Source organism: Molossus molossus, unplaced genomic scaffold, assembly GCF_014108415.1.
Source record: "Molossus molossus isolate mMolMol1 unplaced genomic scaffold, mMolMol1.p scaffold_m16_p_3, whole genome shotgun sequence".
Lineage (NCBI taxonomy): Eukaryota > Metazoa > Chordata > Mammalia > Chiroptera > Molossidae > Molossus > Molossus molossus.
The window spans coordinates 108,550,906-108,568,566 of record NW_023425366.1 but is presented as its reverse complement, the minus strand read 5'-3'; the positions used below and the strand labels follow the sequence as shown (position 1 = coordinate 108,568,566).

At 40.7% G+C, this 17,661-nt stretch overlaps 1 protein-coding gene across 8 annotated transcripts in view; it reads right to left on the bottom strand.

Annotated features, from left to right (window-relative positions):
• The window catches only part of PARN (poly(A)-specific ribonuclease), a 203,471-nt gene that overhangs the window by 161,174 nt on the left and 24,636 nt on the right, over positions 1 to 17,661 (bottom strand). For all 8 annotated transcript variants that reach the window (XM_036278939.1, XM_036278938.1, XM_036278934.1 and 5 more), the window contains 3 exons: positions 15,580 to 15,660; positions 8,878 to 8,934; positions 3,194 to 3,271 (listed from right to left, as the gene is read on the bottom strand). In XM_036278939.1, coding sequence (XP_036134832.1) covers positions 3,194 to 3,271; positions 8,878 to 8,934; positions 15,580 to 15,660 — 216 coding nt within the window. The remainder of the gene's footprint in view (positions 1 to 3,193; positions 3,272 to 8,877; positions 8,935 to 15,579; positions 15,661 to 17,661) is intronic.

Below are 17,661 nucleotides of genomic sequence, written 5' to 3'. Positions count from 1 at the left end.
AAAAGTCGTGAGAGAAGCTGCTACTTCAGTCTCTTTGGCCAATAAGAGATAAACATTAGATCTTTAGATCTATACAATGCAAATTCACACCCATCACTTTTGTCTTCAGACTCACAAGTATGAGGACTTCGAGTCCTAAAGGGTGATACAGTTGTCATGAAAAGCAGTGACAACCTTAACATAGCAGAAGTAGGACAGGAGAGCAAAAGAGTCACTGTATTAACAGCTGGGCTGTGTTGGACTTTTCCAAAGAAAGTAATCAAGATGCTGATAGGACAATGTCCCCCAAGAAAGGGGAAGTAACTGAGGCTTTGCAGATGTATAAATAAGATTAAACTCCAAAGCAGGTATCTTCCAATCCAGAAGGAATAAAAGATTAATCTGGTGGTAGTTTAAAGCTGGGGTTGGCAAACTATGGACTGCAGGCTAAATCTGGCCTACCACTTATTTTTTAAGGAAAGTTTTATTAGAACAAAGCCACACCTGTTTCTTTATGCATTCCATGGCAGTTTTCAGGCTACAATAGCAGTGTTGAGAGTTATGACAGAGGCCGTACAGCCTAGAAAGCCTAAAATACTTATTTTACCATTTGGCCCTTTATAGAAAAAGTTTGCCACCCTATGATTTAAAGGATGGGCTGAAGGTTAAAGTGAGACAGGGAATCCTGTCTAAAGTTTGTTAAACTCTCGATGAAAAATATGCTACTTACAAATGAAATTAAAAGAATCCAATTGTAAGACACATAGAGACAAAATTGTCAGGATTTCGTAACTGACCAGATCTGGGGGAAAGAGGAAGAGTCAAAACCAATGTCAGAAACTGTCTTGGGCCCTGGCCGGTTTGGCTCAGCAGTTAGTGTCGACCCGCAGACCAGAGAGGCCCAGTTTCAGTACCCACGAAGGGCACGTACCTCAGTTGCAGTTTGTCCCTGACCCCTACCGGGCCGTGTGGGTGGCAACCACTTGATGTGTCTCTCTCACATCGATGTTTCTCTCTCTCTCATTTCCTCCCCATCTACCTCCCACTCTATCTGAAGATAAATGCAAAAATGTCCTTGGGTGAGGATAAAAAAAAAAAAAGAAACTGTCTTGGTGCCCTGGTTGGTTTGGCTCAGCAGTTAAGAGTATCAGCCCACACACCAAAGAGTCATGGGTTCCATTCTGGTCAAAGGTATGTACCTTGGTTGCAGTTTGGTTCCCGGCCCTAGTAGAGGTCATGCGGGAAGCAACCAATTGATATGTCTCTCAGATCGATGTCTCTCTGTCTCTCTCTACTTCTCACTCTATCTAAAGACAAATGGAAAAATATGGTTGGGTGAGGCTCTAAAAAAAAATAGTCTTGCCCTGGCCGGTTTGGCTCAGAGGTTAGAGCGTCGGCCTGCGGTACAGAGAGACCCAGGTTCGGTTCCCGCTAAGGGCATGTACCTTGGTTGCAGTTTGTCCCCGGCCCTGGTTGGTCGTGCGGGGGGCAGCCACTCGATGTGTCCCTTCACATGGATGTTTCTCTCTCTCTCTCTCTTCCTCTCTCTCCCTCCCGCTCTATCTGAACAAAAAATGGAAAAATGTCCTCGGGTGAGGATAAAAAAAAAAAAAATAGTCTTGATGACTGAGTATCATTTATAGTAAAGGAATAAGTAGAAGGAACTAATTTAGAGGCAGTAAAAAGGAATTAAGTTCAGTGTAAGTTACATATCTTCTTTGAAACATGTAAATTTTAAATACTATTTAGTCTGAAGGATCTCCAAGTGGAGATGTGTGGAGTCCAGCATGAATTGTGTACCGGGTTCTGAGGAGAGATTGCAGCTAGAGAGAGACTAATGTTGGTGTCTTCAGCTCAAATTATATGGAAAATATGGAGAGAAAATAAAGGAGATGAGAGGACAAGTGATAGGAGGCCACATGCAGTTAGGAAGCAGAGAGGAAGAGACAGAAGAGAAGCTCTTTTCCTGAGCCAAAGAAGCTCATACTTGCATGCGCTGGAATGACTTGGCTCCAAGAGTGAAAAAACAGCAAGGTCAACAGAGAATCTAAGGGAAGCAGCTTAGCAAGAGGTAATCAAGATCTCTGAAGGAGCTGATCCAGTTCAGTTGACCTAATGTATCACTCATCTTCAATGGCCCGCTATGTTTAATGTTAGTAGCAAACTAGACAATCACTAGACTAGTGGCCAAGGAACCCCTGACCCACTACTAACTGAAAAAACCAGTGTCATTAAGATGAAACAAATGTTTAGCCTTGCTCTGGCAATGGCAAATAACTGAAGATCCCTTAAAATGGACTGTATATATGTCCCTTCAAAAATGCTGGCCAGGCCCAGCCAGTGTAGCTCAGTAGACTGAATGTCATCATCCCATAGACTGAGAGGTCCCAGTTCAATTGCCAGTCATGGCACGTGCCTGGGTTGCAGGCTCGATCCCCAAGGGGGGCATGCAGGAGACAGTCAATCGATGTATCTCTCTCACATCAATGTTTCTATCTCTCTCTCCCTTCCTCACTCTCTAAAAAAATTAATAAAAACGTATTTTTAAAAAGTTAAACAGAAAAGAAATCTACAGCCTGATGTAATCTCTGCAAAATTCTTTGATATGCACCAAAACAAAATAAAATAAAAATGTGGATAGATGATGGATGGACAGATTACCTTCTGATGAATGGCATTTATTATTAGTGAGGGTGGTTTTGATATGCTTTTCCTCAATAAAAACATATATTTTTTTAAAAGTACAACTAAGCCCAGGCCGGTTTGGTTCAGCAGTTGGAGCACTGGCTTGTGGACCAGAGAGTCTCAGGTTCGGTTCCCACTAGGGGCACGTACAAAAAAAGTACAATCAAGCCCTGGCCGGTATTGCTAAGTGGTTAGAGCATTGGCCCGCAATGTCCCGCAGAGAGTCCTAGGTTCGGTTCCTGCTAAGGGCACATACCTCAGTTGCAGTTTGTCCCCGACCCCGGTTGGGGTTGTGTGGGTGGCAACCAGTGAATGTGCCTCTTTCACATCGATTATTCTCTCTCTTCCTCCCTCCATCCCTCTTGCTCTCTCTGAGGATAAAAAAACAAAGTACAACCAAGCACATGAGAGTCTGAGACTCCCTCTCTCTAGGAACATGCTCCACACAAGGAAACCACACTCAAATAGAGAACACTTTCTCAGTAATAAAGAACCATGAATTTTCAACACAGGCTGACAAGTCACTTACCTCAGGCAGAGGGCAGCAGAACTGATGAACTGTGTGCATAACATCCAAGAGCATATTGTGTCCAATAACAAGTTTTCCCTAAAGAAAGTTAAGGTTAGGAAAAATTATAGTACAAAATTATACTGGGGCTTGAGAGTGAAAATCCATGGGATTTTCTACTAAACTTACTTTATCACATTAAAAAAAATTATAAATATATGCAAATAAGCATATATTGGCTTTATTCTTTTCCAATTTTGGGGTGTTAAAAACAGAATGCAGCCAGGCCAGTGTGGCTCAAAAAATGGAGTATTGTCCCATGCACCGAGAGGTCACCAGTTCGATTCCTGGTCAGGGCACGTGCCCAGGTTGTGGGCTCGATCCCCAGTAGGCGTGCAGGAGGCAGTTTCTCTCTTATCAATATTTCTATCTCTCTTTCCCTACTCTCTATCTAAAAAATCAATAAAAACATGGTTTTAAAAAACCAGAATACAAAATAAAAGCTCCAAATGGTTTTGATTCATTGATCTTTTTCTCTGATTTTTATTTTATTTTATTTTTTTTTATCCTCACCCGAGGACATTTTTTTCCATTTTTTGTACAGATAGAGTGGGAGGGAGAGAGAGGAAGAGAGAGAGAGAGAGAGAAACATCGACGTGAAGGGACACATCGAGTGGCTGCCACCCGCACAACCAACCAGGGCTGGGGACAAACTGCAACCGAAGTACATGCCCTTAGCGGGAACCGAACCCGGGCCTCTCCGGACCGCAGGCCGACGCTCTAACCGCTGAGCCAAACTGGCCAGGGCTTCTCTGATTTTTATTAATCTTGCCACCCACAAGTATCAGGAGTACTAAATTTTTATTGAAGAGTTCAAGTTAAAAAATTAAATCAGAGCCCTGGCCAGTTTGGTTCAGCGGTTAGAGCATCAGCCCTCAGACCAATGAGTCACGGGTTCGATTCCAGTCAAGAGCATGTTGCAGTTCATCCCTAGCCCTGGTCGGGATCCTGTGAGAGGCAACCCATCGATGTGTCCCTCTCACGTCGATGTTTCTCTCTCCCTTCCTCCCACTCTATCTGAAGAGAAATAGAAAAATATCCTCAGGTGAGGATTAAAAAAAAAGGTAAACTCAGAAAACGCTAAGTCCCTTGCCGTATCAAATAATATGTGAACAAACTCCAAATATCTTTTTAGAACCATGTTCTTTAAAACAACTCATTTAAGTCCTGGTCGGTTTTCTCAGTGGTTAGAGCGTCAGCCTGTGGTCCAGAGAGACCCGGGTTCAGTTCCCACTAGGAGAGCATACCTCGGTTGCAGTTTGTCCCCGGCCCTGGTTGGTCATGCGAGTGGCAGCCACTCGATGTGTCCCTTTCACATCGATGTTTCTCTCTCTCTCTCTCTTCCTCTCTCTCCCTCCCACTCTAACTGAACAAAAAATGGAAAAATGTCCTTGAGTGAGGATAAGAAAATAAATAAATAAAAATAAAACAACTCATTTAATTTTAAAAGATACATTCTTAACAATGCTAAAAGGTAAGAATAGCTTTCTAATTAGACCGAATGAATTTTCATTTCCTTTATCATTTATGTCAAAATTCATGAGATGAGGCATGTTCTTAAACACCATTTCCAATAAAATCATAGCTTTTCAACCAAGTGAAGTATAATATGTGTGCAATAAGTGTATTACATTTTGATAAAAATTAAACTACCAAAATGGTACATCAACTTAGATTTAGCTAGCTAGGTGACACCATTTTTTTTTTTATCCTCACCGAAGGACATTTTTCCTTTCTTTTTTTTTCTGTTCAGATAAAGTGGGAGGGAGAGAGAAGAGAGAGAAACATCAATGTGAAAGGGATACATCGAGTGGCTGCCTGCCACACAACCCCAACCAGGGCTGGGGATGAACTGCAATCGAGGTACATGCCCTTGACCGGAATCAAACCCACAACTCATTGGTCCTCAGGCCAATGCTCTAACTGCTGAGCCAAACGAGCAAGAGCCAGGTACACTATTTTTAACATAAAGCATCAGGTTACTACAATGGAGCTTTTTACCATGTCCCAGTGGACCTTCAGGGTAACACTCCTTGACTCATAGAGGTAAACATAATTCTTTGAAATAAATAATTCTATATAAAATTTCCCAAATCTAACAGACAAGCTGTCCTTTTGGCTCAATGTTTCAGTACATTCTGAATACGTATTCAATGCTAAAATATCAAGTACTGATTGAAACTATAGAAAAAATGTGGAGGGAACCCAAAATGATATACAAATACTAATGAAACCTGATTATAGTATAAATGAATACCATAACCACACTAAAGGAGTCTGGGAAGAAAATAATTACAAAAACAGTATCATGACTAGATGTCAGGATAAAGACAAAAAGACCTGTACATGAATGCTGTAGCCTAATCAGTGAACATCTCCAAGATATGGGTAATAACTCCAAAACTTTCTATGTGTATACCAGATTTAAACAAACACATATAATGCAGATAAGAACTAGATTTACCACTGTCAAGGAAAGGTTGCAAATAAGAAAACAGAGTAGGCTAAAAATAAACCCTGTGGTATCGGATTGGAATCTGAGGTTATCAGTACAAAGGCATGATTTTATATATGTATAAAGACAGATGTATCATTCTTTCCTCTGTCCAGGGAGGGGTCTTAGAAATAGTTTACACCACAGCAGTAACCTAGTAATAGGTCTTAGTTTCTAAACACCATTCTCCAAAAAGAGGAACCAGGGCTTTGGAGAAGTCATTGATTCAGAGCTGAGGCAGGGAAAATACAAAATGAGTCTGGAACATCTTGTGATGCCAGAAAGTAATGAAGTGCTTTAAAAAGGACAGGGGGTTGTTCAAAGGACACAGCAGCCAACATGATGAAGCTCTAACAGCCAAAAGTGGTATAAGCTGAGCAACAAAATAAATAATGAAAATACTACAGCCCTAGCCAGTTTGGCTCAGAGGTTAGAACATCAGCCTGTGGACCAAAGAGTCCCGGGTTCAATTCCAGCCAAGGGCACGTTACCTCAGTTGCAGTTCATCCCTGGCCTGGGCTGGGGTAATGCAGATGGCAACCAATCGATGTGTCTCTCTCTCTCTCCAACTCCCACTCTGTCTGAAGATAAATGTAAAAATATCCTCGGGTGAGGATTAAAAATATATATATATACTACATTATAATCTGTAGAATAAATATATTTCCCTGAGTCCATACTCATATACATTTTTAAAGGATTAAATAAACAGGGGAGAAGAGAAAGCTCTTCCCAGAACAAATGGAAAAACAGGGAAATACAAATTTGACGTTACAACATCAGAATAATAATGGCCACAGGTAAAATCCACCAACAGATGTTGTATTAGTGGGCAAAAGTTTGAGAAAAAACAGATTTTCATAGTCTCAAGTATCTCCCCTGAGATATTTATTAACCACAAAGGGAAAAGTAGTAATTTCACAGTGTACAAATCTAGAAGACACAGCAAGTGATCAAGGTCAACATTACCAACCACCATTTCTGTGGAATTCTTGTGTAAACGGCATATCCTCAGTCCAATCATAGGAAAAGATCAGACAAATCCAAACTGAGAAACATCTGACAAAATACAATCAATACTGCTTAAAAATATCCAGGTTATAAAAGATAAAGAAAGACTGTTAGAGACTATAAAAGACTAAGGAGAAATAACAAATAAATGTAATGTGGGGTCCTAGATAAAATCATGAACAGAAAACGTACTTAGTGGAAAAACTGGTAAGATTCAAATAAGGTCTAAAGCTTAGTTCATAATAGTGTGCCAATGTTAATTTTCTGGTTCTGATAACTGTGTGGTTATATAAGATGTTGACATTAGAGGTAGCTAGGTGAGGAATACACAGAAACTCTACTATTTTTGCAACTTTGCTGTGAGCATAAAATTAGTAAAAATTTAAAAGTTTTCAAACCATAGAAAACATAGTTACTACTAAGAGTAAGAGGAAAAGAATTTGGTGTGACATAAATATTTAAGAGTATTTACTGTTCACTAGCTTTATAAAGCTTAACTTTAATTGTTAGCATTTTAAGGTATGTGACTTTAAAATTTTAAATGTCTGCATCACTAATAAGTAGGACTTTTTTTTCATAGTGTGGTTTGTGACATAAACTACCAAAGGTCAGCAACATACTATGAATTATTTTGTAGAAGACAACAAAGAGGAAACACAAAGTCACAGCAAATTTGTACAAGGTAAACAAATTTCCCAGCTAACTAAACTATCACGATGGATACAAGAGAGCTCAAAGCCAACTGATGTCCCACATCTCTGTATTTTAGGGCCAGCCTCAATCAAGTCAACTACTTATCTGAAGTCTGCTGGCTACATGTGCAAGATATAAGCAAATATGACCAGAAACTCTGCTTTTCTAGATACTTGAGATCTTAGCCACTTCTGAAAAGACTCACATCTTTCTTTCTCTCCAGGCTCATACAACTTACTATTCCATTCTGATTATCTTGCTTATTTATATTTAGAGAAGGAGCTCTGGGTGAGCCAGCCCTCTTCTGTAACGTCTACCCCCAGTAAATACTCTTAAATATTTAGGTCACACAAAATTATTTTCCTGTCATTCTTAGTAGTGTGCCTCCCTGTTCTGACAAGTCTACACCTGGTGGTGAGACAGCCACAGAATTCTGAGAGAGTCTCTACAGACTTAAAGCTTTCCTGATGCAAAGTTCAACATCTAAGGGACAAGATGAGTCCTTTTCTAGGGAAATGATTCCTCTCCCAAGGCCAACTACTCAAGGAAAGAAATGCAATTTAGCATCCAAACAAGCAGTCTAACTTGGATGTGTAATTCACGAAACCACCAGAACCATGACCCAATTTATCTATCCAAGATGTGGATGCCTCTTTTACAAAGACTTAGAAAACAAGAAAAAATGTCTACCATATATATCACAGAACTCTCAGCACATTTACACAAATGGTAAACACATTTTTATTTTTTTATATTTTGTTAATTTTTTTTTTTTAGAGAGAGAGAAAAAGGGAGAGAGGGAGAGAGAGAAACATCGATGAGAGAGAACATCGATTGGTCGCCTCTTGCATGCCCTCTACTGGGGATTGGGCTCACAATCTGGGCATGTGCCCTGACCGGAAATCAAACCAGTGACCTCTTGGTGCATGAGTCAACGCTCAACCACTGAGCCACACCTGCAGTAAACATTTTAAAACACCAAATATTATTAAGGCTATCAGATATAAGATTTCATTACAGTTATATAGAATAACTCAACACAATTATTTTTGGCCTCTACATTCTTCTAATTAAGGGAAAAACACCTTCAAACACCTGATTGTTTCTCCTCATATTCCTTATTTTCTTATCTTACTTCTTTTTGGTTTTGAAAAGAATAAATATTAGTTTCCTGTAGCTGTATAAGGACCTCATAATATAATTCTCCTATGCATTTTACAAAAAAGGTTTTCTGAAAAAATGCTTTGGGTTAAAAAATGGTGACAGCAATTATGTCACATGAAGCATATCGTAATAACAATCTACCTTTATGAAGTTCTAGTTTCTTCCTCCATACCAGGTAAACACTCTAAATATAACCAAATGATTAATTTGCAATGACTAGTCATTTCACCTTGAATGTTATGTTCTGGAATCTAGTTAAAAACAAAAAGTCTGGATCACTTACCGAATTAGCAATGGCATGAATGACTCTAGAAAATCCCACAGCATCATTCAGTTCTTCCTAATTTAAAAAAACAAACCAAAGAAAACTATTCACTTACATATATTCCTATATTTCAATGGGTTAAAACCTAGCCCCCCCGCCAAATGCACTGAAATTTTATGGTGAGTTAGCTTTAATTTTTGTTTTTTTAAATCCTCACCCAAGGATATTGATATTTTTCCATTTATCTTCAGATAGAGTAGAAGGAAGGGAGAGAGAGAAAAACATCAATGTGAGAGAGACACATCAATTGGTTGCCTTCCGCATTATCCCGACCAGGGCCGGAGACAAACCTCAACTGAGGAATGTACCCTTGACTGGAATCAAACCCATGATTCTGGTCCACAGGCCAACTCTCTAACCGCTCAGCCAAAACGGTCAGGACTGGTGAGTTAACTTTAGTTTCTTGTGCTTTGCATCTATCATCCAACTGCATCTGAAATGATTTACATTATTCCTTTTTTGCTGCTTTAGAAAGTAGAATGAGCATGTGACAAATTATTCATTAGTTACTAAAATAACGGTGCCTAGAGTTTACCATCACTTCACATCACTTGAAATTTCCAAGTCTATCAAGCCATCTTAAAAACACAAACTTTAAAAAGCTGTCACCTGGTGGCCAAATTCAATACTCCATTAAATTCTTAGGACATCCATCTAGCAGTTGACTGATCAAAACAGCATTCCCATAATTCTTAATTTTATTCCTTGTCAAAAGCGTTTTTTGTTTTTAATTTTTATTCTTGAATGTAGAATGTATTACAGATGTTCCTCATTTTCCCCCATTGACCCCTTCCTCCCCACTCTCGCCCCCCTCCCGCCTTTTCCCACACTATTGTCTGTGTCCATTGCTTATACATATAAGTTCTTTGGTTTATTTCTTCCCACCCCCCACCCCCTTTCCCTTTGAGGTTTGTCAGTCTAGCAATGAATTTGTACTTCTTAATCCCTTCACCTTTTTCACCCATTCCCCCAACCCCCTCCCATCTGGCAACCAACAAAATGTTCTCTGTATCTATGAGAATGTTTCTGTTCTGCCTGTTCATTTTGTTTGTAGATTCCATTGTTGATAGATATGTATTCATTGCCATTTTGTTTGTTCATATATTTTATCTTATTTTTCTAAAAGACCCTTCATCATTTCATATAATAACGGTTTGGTGGTGATGAACTCCTTTAACTTTTTGTCTGGGAAAGCCTTCATATGGCCATCGATTCTAAATGACAGCTTTGCAGGATAGAGTAATCTTTTTTTTTTTATCCTCACTCGAGGACATTTTTTCTATGTTTTGTTCAGATAGAGTGTGGGAGGGAGAGAGAGAGAGAGAGAAACATCGACGTGAAAGGGACACGTCGAGTGGTTGCCACCCACACGACCCAACCAGGGCCGGGGACAAACTGCAACCAAGGTACGTGCCCTTAGCGGGAACCGAACCCGGGTCTCTCAGGACCGCAGGCCGACGCTCTAACCGCTGAGCCAAACCGGCCAGGGCAGGCTAGAGTAATCTTGGTTGTAGGTTCTTGCTTTTCATCACTCTGAATATTTCTTGCCACTCCCTTCAGGCCAGCAAAGTTTCTTTTGAGAAATCAGCTGATAGCCTTATGGGAACTCCCTTGTAGGTAACTAGCTGCCTTTCTCTTGCTGCTTTTAAGATTCTCTCTTTGTCTTGAACCTTTTGCATTTTGATGATGATGTGTCTTGGTGTGGGCCTCTTGGGGTTCATCTTGTTTGGGACTCTCTGTGCTTCCTGGACTTGTATGTCTGTTTCCTGCACCAAGTTAGGAAAGTTTTCTGCCATTATTGTTTCAAACAGGTTTTCGATTTCTTGTTTTCGCTCTTCTCCTTCTGGCACCCCCAAGATGCGAATGTTGGCACGCTTGAAGTTGTCCCAGAGGCTGCTTACACTATCCTCATTTTCTTGGATTCTTTTTTCTTTTTGCTGTTCTGATTGGGCGTTTTTTGCTTCCTTATATTCCAAATCGATGGTTTGCTTCTTGGATTTACATACTCTACTATTGAATCTGTGTAAATTATTCATTTCAGTTAATGCCTCCTTCATTTCTGACTCTGCATCCATCATTTCTGACTGGTCCTTTTTTATGCTCTTGAGGCCCTCACTAAGTTCACTGAGGTTCTCACTAAGTTCATTGAGCATCCTTATAAGCAGTATTTTGAACTCAGCATCTGTTAGGTTACTTATCTCCATTTCGCTTAGTTCTTTTCTTGGGGTTTTGTCCTGTTCTTTCATTTGGGACCTGTTTCTTTGTCTCCTCATTTTGGCTGCCTCCCTGTGTTTGTTTCTGTGTATTACTTAACGAGCGGTATGGGGCTAGCTGAGACCAGATGCTGCTTGTTTGAAAGAATTTAGGAAAACCTGAAGCAGGATCCAAGACAGGCCAATCCTATGGTTAAGCAATTGGCAACAGCTTGGGTGGGCCTGAAAGTTGGTTGGGGCAGAGCAGGGCCTCAGGGAGTCACCAGGGTGGGGCTACCAGTGTAAGCCAAGTTGCTGGAGTCCCAGATATGGCGGCTGTCTGCCGCCCCAGGGAAGGGCTCACCAAAGGAACAAAGGCCTCTGAGAGCATGTCTGTCCCGGAGAAAGCCCCCTCTCCAGCCCTTGCTCCAGTGCCAAACAGCTCAGTTCTTTCCTGTATGTCTCTGGTGCCCCTCGAGCTGCCTCCCCTCCAAGGGGGAGTGAGTCCGATAAGTCCGTGTGCGGGCCCTTTAAGGAGCTGCCTGGGGCTCCAGCCGCTTCAGCTTCCCTGAGCTTCAGTTCCTGGCGTTTTTCCAGCCAGAAGTTATGGGGACTTCTCTTCCTGGCACTGGAACCCTGAGCGGGGCACCTGGTGTGGGACGGGGACCCCTCAGTCCTCAGAAAGGACCTTCTCAGCCGAGGTATCATCCTGATTTTTATCCGCCACACGTGGGTATGGGACCAGCCCTTCATGCCTCCGCCCCTCCTACCAGTCTGGATGTGGCTGCTGCTTTAATTTCGTAGTTATAGGACTTCCATTCAGCTTGACTTCAGGCGGTTTTGAATGATGGTTGTTTCTGTAGTTTAGTTGTAACTTTGATGTTGGTTGTGGTGTTGTAGCTCACTGTCCTTAGAATCCAACTTGTCTTTGAGCTGCCCTAATTAACAACCTCAGAGACAGCAAGATGAACAATGGGGAATGTTATAGACGGCTTTTGCCCCATAAAAATTAACCAGAGTTTGACCTTCACTGGGAATTTGAAAAGCAACATACTTCATGAAAAGGGAGGACAGAAACGGTCCCAAGGCCAGAGTGTCCTGCATGCTCTGTAAAGAAACTGATAGGGAGAAACTGAAGCTCCCTTTACCCCATAAAACTGTAACTGTTAAACATGTGTGTATTGCACCTGACTGACCGCTGATATCCATCTCGAATTTGTTAATTTTTAAAACTTGGATAATGGAATGAATAGCAGGATAGATGTATGCTGACCCAGTTCACCCAGTTCCCTTTCGCCTCAGCTCCCTCCCCCCTCCGTTCCCTCCTGCTTATCGCTAACTGCCTCCGCTTCTGTACACGCAGCTTGCTTGCTCTGTTAAACTCTTGAATGACCCCTGCCCTATATAAGCAACCCTCCCCTTGAGCTCGGGGCTGCAGTTCTCCTCTGTGTAGGTTGGCTGCAGTCCCTGCGCAGGTAATAAAACATCCCCAAAAACTGAAAAATTGAGTCTGAGTGTGGTCGATCTCCTGGGTTACAACAGTGGGAGGACGCGATACAGCGTTTACCTACGCTGCCATCTTGACCGGAAGTCTCAAAAGCATTTTTATAAAATTTTTACAGTACAGCACTCTGAAAATCATCCCTACTCAGTTTCTTCTTTCCTATTTCCTTCCTAACGGTGGGTTAATATGCTCAGTTTCTCTATCTTAAAACCCACCCCTTCCTTAACTCTAAGCTCCATGCAACTACTTACTCTTCTCCCTTCTCCTTGTCTCTTCACATCTAAATTACTTAAAAGACTTCTCTCCACAAATTAGATCCAGTTTAACTCCCACTGCTTGCAGCCTTCAGCTCTCTGGTGTCAACCTCACTGAAATTACTCATCTTTTTAAACTAACTAGTATTAGTAAGAATGTGGAGAAATTGAAACACTTGTAACATGTTGGTGGGAATGCAATGTGGTACAGTTGCTATGGAAAACAGTATGGCAGTTCCTCAAAAAACTAAACACAGAATTTCTATTTGATCCAGCAATTCCACTTCTGAGTATATACCCAAAAGAATAGAAAGTAAGAATGCAGAGAGATACTTGTACACCTATGTTCATGGTAGCATTATTAACAAGAACAAAAAGGCTGAAGCAACTCAGGTGTCCTTGAACAGATGAATGAAGAAAATGTAGTATAGCTATACAATGAAATATTACCTTGAAAGAAAAAAATTCTGACACACATTATAATATGGATGAACCCTGAGGATTTTATGCTAAGTGAAATAAGACAATAATAGTGTATGATTTCACTTATATGAGGTACCTAAAGTAGTCAAATTCAGAGAAAGAAAGTAGAAGAGTAATAACCTGCGGCTGGCAGAAGGGGGAAAAGGTAAGTTGTTTAATGGGTACAGAGTTTCAGTTTTGCAAGATGAAAAGACTTCTGGAGATGGATGGTGCTGATGTTTGCACAACAATCTGAATGTACTTAACACTATGGAACTGTACACTTAAAAACAGTTAAGATGGTAAATTTTGTGTTACATGTCTTTTACCACAATTAAACTAAAACACTGTTAAAGAATAGCTTAAGCCCTGGCCGGTTTGGCTCAGCGTTTAGAGCTTAGGCTCGCAGACCAGAGAGACCCGGGTTCGGTTCCCACTAAGGGCATATGCCTCAGTTGCAGTTTGTCCCCGGTCCCAGTTGGAGTTGTGTGGGAGGCAGCCAATGTGTCCCTTTCACATCGATGTCTCTCTCTCTCTCTTCCCCTCTCTCCCTCCCACTCTATCTGAACAAAAATGGAAAAATGTCCTCGGGTGAGGATAAAAAATAAAAGAAAACTTTCAAGACTAAATCCAATGGCCACATCTTAGTCCTAACCCCTTCTCTGGAGTATCAGACACTGTTGACATCCCTTCTCCAAATACTCTCTTCCCTTGGCTGCTGTGTCACAATAATCTCCTAACACATTTTTCTACTTCTGCCTATCATTTAAATGCTAGTGGTCTTCAGAATCCTACTCTAAGTCCTCTTCTTATTCCTCACACTCGCTGTAGTTGCTCTAACCCAATCCTAGGCTCTATGCCAACAACAATCAAGTATAGCCCTCTCCTCTCTCTTAGATTCTTAGATGACAACTCTGCCTACAGAACACCTACCCTTGAATGTCCCAGACACCTAAAACCTTACGGATCAGAAACAGAACATAGCCTCTTTTACAATGTAAGGGGAAATCTCAGCCATGTTGACCCTGCACATATTGAAATAGGCCACACAAGCAAAGGCTTGAGCTATAATTAACCTGCATCTTGGTGAAACACCCCTGGAGGAGAAGATGGGAGGCAAGCTTGTAAGGAGCTGCTAACATGCCCTCTCCCACCCACCTCCCTCTCTCTTCTGGGAGGCTGAGATAGTTTCTCACTGCCTCCTAGGTTCTGATAAGGAATGGGGCTTTCTGCCTCCCCCACCCCACCCCCTTGCCCATCAGAGCTGTAGAATATAAAAGCATATAGGTGCAGTCTAGAATTGGCTCCTCAATAATGAGGTATCCACAACTCATATCGCAGTCATCTGGTCCCTTTTCAGTGTTGTCTTTTTGGTGTGTGGGAACAAGGACCATATGCAGCTGGCACCTTTGGCTGATCTTCCTTCTCTATGTAAGTAATAAACCACCAAAATCTAACAATGGCTTATAGTGTCTTTACTGGTTTAATCAGTCAGCTCTGGCCCTGCCTTATATATCTGTGAGCTTTACATCTACTCATACGCCAACTGTACTCCACCTGTGTCCCCTCTCCAATATCGCTCCGGCCCACTCCATCAATAAACTGACATCAGTCCACCCAGTTGCTCAAATTTCAGGCTTAAGGATCTTCCTTCTTCTCTCTTCCTCTTTTACCACCCACATCCAATCACAAATTCCACTGATCCTACCTTCTAGGTATCTCTAGGTTTCACCTAAACTGCTACTAACTAGCCTATTCCAGGTCACTGGTATCTCTTAGCTATGTTATTTTACAAACTGGTCTCCCTGCCTCTAGTCTTACTCGAATCCATTCTCCAGACAGCAACCAAGATGATGTTCCAACCATGAAAATATGACCATGTCACTCTGATCTGTCAAATCATATGTTCTCAACTTTGTCTTAGGAAAACTAATAAGTTGCCTAAAACTACAAATAGCAATATTATTTAACAAACAGTGAAGATCAGTGGCACATAATCCTAATGATAATCAATAAAACTTTTTTCAAGACTCCTTCATATAAGGAAAGATTGGTAAACCATGTCAGACTCACTTTGTTGGCTATGTCCAAATATTTAAGCTTAAGTTCCTCTTATCCTATGCTAGGCTTTCCTACTAAAGCAAATTTTCTATAGTAGAAAACTAATCATGAAATTGAATCCAACATATGACCTACATATATAGAGGATAGGTTGCCATTTCTCACTGGAAAGAAATGAAATAAGTACCTGTTCTTTAGCATGTTTCTGCTGCTCTCTTCTTTTGCGTTCTTCTTCATCTACTTTGCTGACAACTATGTAGCGCTCTTTCTAAAAGACATAAAGCCAACATACAATTTTCTGGAAGCAATTTGACCCAAAAAATTCAGAATTATGCTACCATTAGAAGTTATTGTTTTTATCATTTAACAGTCTTTCCTGGGTTAAACACACTAAAAGGATTTTTAAATGCGAGCAAAGTTGAGTTGATGCATTACAAACCAATTCTGCCTCTGTATTTCCGTGATATTTTCCCATGGTTTATTAATCCAACCCACAGATGTCAGTTAAAAGTAATCAACACACTGTGAGAATAAGACACTTTCCACAATGAACACTAAGAAATTACATTGCATCTAAACATTAGTTTCTAAACAATTAGTTTTAAAATAAAATTTCTGTATCATATTTCATTAATATAAGAAAAAATCCGGGATCTCCAAGAGCCCTGGGAAGGAGTAAGATGGCCACCGTCCTGCGTGGCCACATCTCAGCCAAAGCTCTGAGCGCCCTCCAAATCCCAAGTGTCCCCACACAGTTCCAGTCCAGTCCACCCTCCCTCTGCTGGAGCCCAAGAGCCAAGTCAAACCATTTGTATGACCAGAGAAGAGTTCACGCAGAGGATGGCAGAGACTGTTGGTTAGGGCACACAGGAAGAATATGGGAAGCTCTTTGACAAGGTGGATGTGGCCCAGGACGGCTTCATTAATTGGGACAAACTTTCTGCATTTATGCTGTTAACACTTTATGAGAATGATGAACGAGCAAAGGCAACTGTTGATCCCCAGTGGAAAGACCTTGAATTCCTCCCAGTGAAACACAAGGACACCATTCAAAAAGTCATTTTCTTGAAAAGTTCCAGTCGTTATGTGACCATCAGTAAGGACAGTTTGTTAGGCATCTGGGGAGAGAATCTAAAGCTGCAAGAAACACTTCCTATCACTTCAGATGCCACCAAGCTGAAACACCTGTGGGTGACAAGTCTGGTTTCTCTGGAAAATGTAAACAAGATAGCGGTGGCTTTTACAAGTAAAGAGATTTGTTTTTATGATCTGCTGTCCAAAGAACAATTTCCTTGCCAATATAAACTCCAAGGCCTGAAAGGAACACCAATTTGCATGGATTATTAGTATGACCCTCATGATGCCAATGAATCAATTCTGTCTTTTGGGGACATAACTGGAAAGGTTCAGGCAATTGTTTTCACGACGGCCTTGCTTTCCCTGTTTGAACGTCCTGCTACTGCCTGTGAAGATGAAGAAGCCACTGTGGCCATTAATTGGGTGGAACTGCTTTCTGGATATCATAAATATTGCTATACATTAGAGCACAAACTTCATCATGGAGCTTAGGTCAGGCAAGGTGCTGAATTTCCGCAGTAATGAATAAAATGGTCAGCTTCGATTTTTACATTTATATTCTTTGATGAAAATGTTTCACACAAAATGTCCTTGTTTAGAAACCAGTCATTAGTTCCCTGGAGGTTTCGTCCTGGATTCTCTGCAATCCCCTGCATACTACCAGGAGTTCTTGCTTTTATTTTTTTGTAATAAATTTAGGTGAACTGTGCACTTAAAGCATCTCAAGAGAAAGGAGGAAATTGTCACAGAATCCATTTAACTTCAATACAACTCTGATCCTAACTAGTTTCATCTCCTTCCGTCAAGACTGCTTAATAAAATAATTTAACAAAAAAAAAGAAAAGAAAAGAAAAAATCCTGGATTTTTTTGGTAATATGTCAGACAACTAGTACATTTTTCCTCACATATTGCATTTTTTATCATTAAACATATCATATTCTATGTCAAAGTTTGAGATTTACCTTCTAGCAAGATTGTTTTCTAATTCACTTAATCTCTTATATAATTTGACATCTGACTTCAGAGCAACAACTAAATTCTAAAATCCTAAAATTTTGCAAAGGGAATCCACCATCAGCCCATTACTCATCATGGTTCTATCAGTGAGCCATGGGAATACATGACAATATCTATGCATATGCTTATGCCCTAAATTCTAAAACTTCATTTTGCTTGCCCACATAACAGGAA